The sequence below is a fragment of the Cannabis sativa genome, chromosome 2 (genome assembly GCF_029168945.1).
Source record: "Cannabis sativa cultivar Pink pepper isolate KNU-18-1 chromosome 2, ASM2916894v1, whole genome shotgun sequence".
In the NCBI taxonomy this organism is placed as follows: domain Eukaryota; kingdom Viridiplantae; phylum Streptophyta; class Magnoliopsida; order Rosales; family Cannabaceae; genus Cannabis; species Cannabis sativa.
This window is the reverse complement of record NC_083602.1, coordinates 54598673-54606400: the sequence shown is the minus strand read 5'-3', so window position 1 is coordinate 54606400 and position 7728 is coordinate 54598673. Positions and strand designations below refer to the sequence as shown.

The following is a 7728-nucleotide window of genomic DNA, read 5'->3' as shown; positions in this document are numbered from 1 at the left end:
TGATCAAAATGCCGTCATCATAAAGGACCAGGAATACTACTACTTGGTCTTCCTTGAGTTGGTAAACACAAGGTTCATCTTCATTCTAAAGAAAGCCATAGGTCTTGATGATTTCATCAAACCTTTTGTTCCATGAGCGAGAAGCTTGCTTAAGTCCATAAATAGACCTATTTAACTTGCAAACTTTCTTTTCCTGCCCTGGAAGAACATAGCCTTCTGGTTGGTCCATATAGATGGTTTCTTCAAGAACTCCATTAAGGAAGGCTGTCTTGACATCCATTTTCCAGATTTCATAGTCAAAAGCGGCTGCGATGGAGAGAAGAATTCGGATGTATTTGAGCATGGCAACTAGACTAAAAGTTTCCTCATTGTCCACACCTTCTCTTTGGGTATAACCCTTGGCGACCAGTCTAGCTTTAAAGGTTTCGACTTCACCTCCAGCGCCTCTTTTCTTCTTGTAGACCCACTTACATCTGATTGGACGATAGTCATCGGGTGCGTCTACATATTCCTAGACTTTGTTCTTTTTCATGGAATCCATTTTTGAATCCATATCGGCTGACTATCGTTTCCGTTCTGGACTTCCCATTGCCTGTTATAGGTTAATGGGTCGTCTTCAATACCGTCACCAATGACCATATTGATTTCACCATCCAAGCCATAATGAGACGGTTTTATAGAAACCCTCCCACTACGACGAGGAGCGGTGATCATCTGAATAGGAACTTTAGTGGTAGTTCTCTCAGTTGTTTTGACTGAGGGAGTGGGATTATCCTCTTCTTGAGTGGAAGAGGATGGAACATTGGAAGGAGTTACATCTGAAAGCATTTCCTCTAATACAACTTTACTTTTCGGTTTGTTGTCTTTAATATAGTTTTCTTCAAGAAAAGTAGCATTTGTAGAAACAAACACTTTGTTATCCTTGTAACTATAAAATAGTCCACCCCTAGTCTCTTTAGAATTTTCGAAAAACATGCAAACTTCAGTTCGCGATTCCAGTTTGCCTTCTTTCTTTCTCAAGACATGAGCAGGGCACCCCCAAATTCTATAATGGCGTAAACTAGGTGTACGACCATTCCATAGTTCGACGGGTGTCTTAGGAACTGCTTTAGATGGAACAACATTTAAAATGTCGTTTGCCATCTGTATAGCATATCCCCAGAAGGACGTAGACGGAGTTGAATAACTCAGCATAGACCTAACCATTTCCAAAAGAGTGCGATTTCTTCTTTCTGCAACTCCATTTTGCTGTGGAGTGCTTGGGGCAGTATATTGGGATTCAATTTCAAGTTCAATTAAATGATCTTTGAACTGCATAATCATATATTCTCCACCCCTATCAGTTCGCAAGATCTTTAATGTTTTACCTAATTGGTTTTGAGCCAAAGCATGAAATTCCTGAAACTTTTCAAACGTTTCAGATTTCTTTTGCATTAGGTAAAGAAAACTGTATCTAGAGAAATCGTCAATGAAAGTGACGAAATACTCATAACCACCTCAGGCTTTTACATTCAGGGGTCCGCAAACATCTGAATGCACTAACCCTAGGGGTTGTTTGGCACGCTCTCCCTTTGCAGAGAAAGAACGTTTGGTCATTTTTCCTTCTAGGCAAGACTCGCATACAGGTAATTCACCTAAGACGACATTTTTTAATGGACCGTCTTTGGTTAGCCTATTGAGTCTATCAAAGCCTATGTGACCTAAACCTAAATGCCATAGATAAGTTTGTTCATCATTATCAATCTCTTTTCTTTTAAGGCTTCTAGGTCTAGCTACATTGAAAAGTTCAGTATTTAGTGAGATTTGTATATTTGGTCTTAAAACATAAAACCCTTGTTCCATGTGAGTAAGACATATATGAAATCCATTACAAGAAATTGAACAATTAGAACTCGAAAAATTCAATATATAAAATTGTGTTTGTAAACATGAAACACTAATCAAGTTTCTACTAAAGTTTGGAATAAATAAAACATTTTCTAAAAGTAAAAATCTCTTTTGAAACTTGATACGGGCTGTTCCTCTTGCTTTGACTGATACTAACTCACCATGAGCCGTTGGGTTTTGGTATAAGAACAGAATTGGCTAACCAGTTCGGGTAAAATGACTCCCTTATGAAGTCGCATGCTAACAGATGGTCCACCTCTTTCTTAAGCTCTTGGTACCTCGCGGGGTCCATTTTGCAGTGCTTTTTTCGTACTCCTCGCACTTCAGGGTCAATGTTCAACCAGTGACACATGACCTCTGACAATATTCCGACCATGTCTGAATATTTCCACGCCAAAACATCCAGGTTCTGTTTTAGAAAAGTGACAAGCTTTTCTCGCTGCTGAAAATTTAGTTTGGAACTGATTTTCAATACTTTAGTATTATCAAATGAATTAATAGGTACCACGATATAGATACGCTATAAATTTAACCATCGTTATAATCCCAATAATCAAAGATCCTCTATAGATGATTTACACTGAGTAGGGACAAATTTATCGTTTCACCCCTCAATGTATTTTATCCTTAAAAAACTTAGCTTCCTATAATTGATATTTCAGTAACTAATATAATCACTGAAATAAGAGCTCTTCCATTTATCTCTTTTAAGCCAAACTCGAAGGAAATCATCATTTCACTTCTATGTCCAGATAGAAGCTATAGATTCCATATCTATGTTTAGCGCTCCCACTCAATTGTACTATCATGTTCCCAAAATGTACGTTTTACTCGAACTAAAAGGTAGGCTTAACTAACAAATCAAAGAACATAAATAACACTCTTGAGATCGAACCTAACCATGACAGGATTGAGTTCTTTTGATCTAAGATCAACCAGCAATATTGACTTAGAAAGATACAACGGTAATATTATAATATATTTACCAAGATCAATATCGGTCCCAGTCCAATGTATACTCCATACATCCGATACTAGCATACTTTGCCAATGTTCTGGAAAGAGCATAACACTTATCCAAGGTGTAAGTATACTTTATCGCTGACTATCACATCAGTGTAAATCTAGTGCACTGATGAAATAAGGGACATTATCTTTTAAAGCATATAATCACAATTACCTTCCACTGTGTTGACAACACTGTAATTGTGAATAACTATATGTTCTGAATTTAACAGATTTTGTACACATTAAAGCATAAACATGAAAACTACATGTAAACATAAATGACTTCTAATCTTCTATTGATAACAAATCAGATTAGATTGAAATGGGTTTTATTTAGGGCATAAAATCCCAACAGATTCCCTCTCAGGCATCCTACCTCATTCTTTGTTGGGAACTTGACGCACGAATGGAATATCGATGTAACAGCTTTTAATTCATATAAGGTTGGCCGACCCAACATGACATTAAAGGCTAATGGAATATCCAGTACCAAAAATTGTGCCATCACAGTTATGCATTTTGGAGCTTGCCCAACAGTGAGGGGTAGGCGAATTTTCCCTAAAGGTGCAACACTCTGGCCGAAAAAACTGTATACGGGCTGGAGGCAAGGGATCAGATCTTTGAGTTGGAGCCCCATTTTTTCATATGGTGTTTTGAATAGGATATTTACTGAGGCTCCATTGTCTATCATAGTTCGGGCCACTGTGTTGTTAGCTATCTGTACTTCCACAACTAATGGATCATTGTGCGGGAAACGAACCTTGACAACATCTTCTTCATTGAATGTTATAGTGGGTTCCCCTACTCGTGGTATTTTTGGTTGCCTTTCTTCTACGGCCAGGACCACTTCTTTTTGCTCGTGCTGTAAGGTTCGAGCATACCTCTTCTGAGCTTTGCCCAAATCTCCAGCTATATGCGGGCTCGCAATGATGACTTGCAAATGCTCGTCTACTGGTGGAGGTAGTAATAAATCTTAGTTATTGTCTGCCTGGGCGGCCCTCTGATTCTGGTCGGCCTTGACATATTTTGCACATGTGAGTTATTTTTTCTTATCAGGAATTCAATTTCCAGCTTCAAATTGTTGTATTCATTGGTGTCATGGTCATATTCTCCATGAAAACTACAAAACTTGGACATGTCCCACTTACTTATGTCCTTTTTCATGGGAGCAGGTTTCTTGTACGAAACTACTGACTGAGTAGCCATGTAGATGGTCTCCAAGTCGTCAGAGAAAGTAGTGAATTTGGACGGATTCTCTTTAGACATCTGTTCGGCTTTGCCTACGAACTTTCCCTTTTTTCCATTGCCTTGTCTGTTGTTGTTGTTAGATCTTTTACTGTCCAAGTTTGAACTATTAGGGTACTGGGGGTTTTGAACGAACGTCGCAGCCGAAGGAACTTGTGATTGGCCCAGTTTAGGCTCAACATCTGCTCGTTGAATGGCTTCTTCAAGCTTGATGAAACCATCTACACGGTCGAGAAAATCACTCATAGAATCTACTGGACAACTTTTCTTGATGTCTTTCCACAACTCTCCTAGAATCTTTATGCCTCCCAGTATGATGGCTAATTTCCCCTCTTCAGTTAATCGCGCCACTTTTTTTGCCTCCGTCATGAACCTGCTTATATAAGTTCGGAGAGGCTCTCCTGGTCTTTGCTTCACTTTGACCAGGTCTTCTAAATGTAACAGGAGTTGACGAGAAGAAGAGAATTGTGCATGAAACTCCGAGGAGAATGCCTTCCAAGAGTTGAACCTTCCTGGTGTCAACTTGAAGTACCATTGTTGAGCAGCTTTGGAGAGTGTGGCAGAGAAAATTCTGCAACACACATCTCCTTGTACCCCTTGCAAGTCTATTTGCATTTCAAAATACTTGAGATGTGATAAGGGATCCTCTTTCCCTGTATACATCTAGGTATGCATCTTGAACTTATGGGTAGTTCCAGAACATTGATCTCTGGAGTAAATGGGGATCCACATGCTCGGTCCAACTCAAGATCATTGAGCTTTTCACCAGCCAGGCCTTGGAACATACTTTTCAATTCATTCAACTGTGCTTGCGCGGATGGATGAACTTGTTCACCCTCTTGGCCGATCAGTGTCACATTAGGATCTCTTTGAGCTGGATCTTGAATGCGGACCCCTGGCTGAGTGGCTGGTTGAACATATTGTTCGTCTAACCCTCTCCTTCTATTTAGATCATCTCTGAGAATTTAATAAAATCTTCAGAATTGAGGAATAAAAATCTAAAGCCTATTCCTAGAAATAGGTCTTAATTTTCTAATAAATCAAATAAGATAATTAAATCACTACTAATTGTCTACTAATTCTATATATGCAGTCATTACATGATACTTCTTCTTGCTCTACTAACCTCCTTTTGTTGTTTGCAAGCTCTTACTAGAGTCGTATAACTTAAGGATCCTTCTCATAGTACTCCTCTTCATACTCTTGGTTGTAGTTTTTGTTGTGGTCATCCTTAGGGTCATCTTCATGATAATCCACTCATCTTTGTCGATGGGATCATCAGTAATTTACTTGTCGTGGTCTTGGTCTTCTAGGTGTTGACAGTCACCCACATCTGACGCTTCCCCATCACCTACGACGCCCACTTGAGCATTTGTTGGGGGAGCTGGTTCTCACTATTGTTGGCGGCTTCATCCCTGCCATCTTGAGCAGGCAGCTTAACCACTACCTTTCGGGTTGGGTTGCAACCATTGTTGTAGATGACAACTATGGAAAATATTTCCTCAACTCTTAATTAAAGCACCAAAATATTTTTTGAGATTTTCGGAGACTGCTTATATAATAATTAAGCCTAAGAAAGAGATAATTAAAAGAAGAAGAAGACCAAGAATTTATGTGGTTGAGGTGTTAATGAGCCTTAGTCCACGAGTCAATATTATTTAGCTAGAATAGCCTCAACGTATTTCTTACAAGTATTTTTTCCCTAGAAGATGAACCCTAATTCTTAGTACTTGATCCCAAAAATCTTTTATCCAACCTCTTTTCATGAAGGGGTATTGTTCTATATATAGGTGTGATCTAGGTATTGGCAAACTTGGACCCGGTACGGTTTAAAGGTGTCAACTAGGCCTACTGATAAGGTAAAATACAATATATATTGACCTTTAGCCAATTAAGTGAGCCCCAATTCATGAGGCACGATCATCTGTATGAGAGGGGACCATTCGAGGATGCAGGGTGTCATGCGCAACCATGTTCGTACCGAGAATATTAGAGAATATAGGAGTGACTTAATTTTTATTTTGAGTTTTTAAGTTTTATGTCTTTTAATTTTTAGTTTTTTATTGTTGTGAGTCAATTTGCTTAATGTGAGTCAATTTGAAAGTAGGTAGGCAGCATGATTTGAAAAGTTTATTTATTTTTTTCGAAAATCCGTGTGCTTGGTGATATTACATTCTTGCTAATTTTTATTTTATACTTAAAAGAACATAGAATCATATTAGGTAATTTTCTAGTAATTGAATTGATTTATGTATGCTAAATTGGAACATGTAGAAAGTTGTTTGAAATAAATTCTAGAACTTGCTTTCTTGCTATTTGAGGCGAAATAATAAATTATGCATGACTAGGAAAGTGATTTAGGCAATTTTTTTTGGATCGATTGTGCCTTTCAAGCCATCCCTGTAATTTTATCCTATTTACCCTTTTTGAGCCTTAACCTATTCTTTGTTCTACACATATTGAGCCTGAAAAGATAAACCCATGAATATTCAAAAAAATTTAACCCTAATTATACCATAAGTATATCTTTAGTTTGGGGGAATTTGGATGGGAAATTTGTTGTATGTGTGTGAAAAAAGTGTGAAAATTGAGAGAATATATGAAAAAAAAAAGTGATTGGCAACAACTTGAAAGAAAAAAGAAAAGAAAGAAAAATCTGAGAATCAATGTGAAATAATAAAAAAAGATAAATATAAAGTTGTTGCAACCTTGTTGAAAAAATATATTTTCCATGCAATTAGAAACATGGGTATTGGGATTGTGTGAAATATATTTTGGGTGACATGATTGGAGAAGCTTATGGTATAGACAAGCCTAAATGACCATCTCAACTACCTTTACCCTAAGCCTAACATTACAAGCCTAGAAAGACCTTCTGATTCTTAGTTGTGCATTAATTTATATTAGTGGAGAATAGTAAGTATTGCAAGCATATGGAATTTTGGGTTAGTGGATTGATGATTGTAATTGGCATGCATAAAGTGATTTAATTGTTACTTAATTACATTTTATGGTTTCATGAGCTAAATGAAAATAAATTGAAATCTGTCAAGGGTGCAATTGAACTGAAATTCTGGATTATATGCATAAGTGAATTTTTTTTTCATAATCATGTTATTGAAGCTACTTGAAAATTGCTCATGTTTTGGATATTGACTTGTTTAATGTTTATTTAGTTTTACTCGAGGACGAGTAAAAGCTTAGTTTGGGGGAATTTGTTAGGTTATTTTTAGTATTAATTTTAGATTAAGTTTAGTATATTTTTAATTGAGTTTTAATCGTGTTTGGAGCATTTTTACGCTTGTTATCTTTTATTTTTGCAGATTTAAAATAGAAGAAGATTAGAGAAATATCAGAGAAAAAGATGGGAAAAAAAGATAAAAATATCATGATATTTAAAATAGAGAAAATTGTGCAAGGAAATAAAGTCGAAACTTAAAGCCTGAATTCGACGATGTTTTGTTCATATTTTGGAAAAAGTCAAAACATGAAAGTTCTAGATCTCTCTTTTATCTTTCCGGAACATCTTGAATCGTCCAATTCCGAGAAATATTGAGAGCGTTATGGCCAAATTACTATCAGTCAACG

General features: G+C 37.0%; 1 protein-coding gene across 1 annotated transcript; it reads right to left on the bottom strand.

Moving 5' to 3' along the window:
* Nucleotides 1-2044: 2044 nt before the first annotated feature.
* LOC133034373 (uncharacterized) lies at nucleotides 2045-5610 on the bottom strand. The gene is made up of 5 exons (XM_061109448.1): nucleotides 5588-5610; nucleotides 4928-5097; nucleotides 4044-4793; nucleotides 3272-3846; nucleotides 2045-2329 (listed from the first exon to the last, which is right to left on the bottom strand). Exons 1-5 carry the CDS (start codon nucleotides 5608-5610, stop codon nucleotides 2045-2047), a joined length of 1803 nt encoding a protein of 600 aa, XP_060965431.1.
* Nucleotides 5611-7728: the final 2118 nt, after the last annotated feature.

Bases quoted from the DNA above. Each gene is read 5' to 3' on its own strand.
- LOC133034373 (XM_061109448.1), bottom strand. From the start codon at position 5,610: ATGGTTGCAACCCAACCCGAAAG. The intron at 3,847-4,043 runs GTAAGTGGGACA...TACCTCCACCAG, and splicing joins TCCCATGAAAAAGGACATAA to TAGACGAGCATTTGCAAGTC. The intron at 2,330-3,271 runs GTAGGATGCCTG...CTAAATTTTCAG, and splicing joins AGTTCCCAACAAAGAATGAG to CAGCGAGAAAAGCTTGTCAC.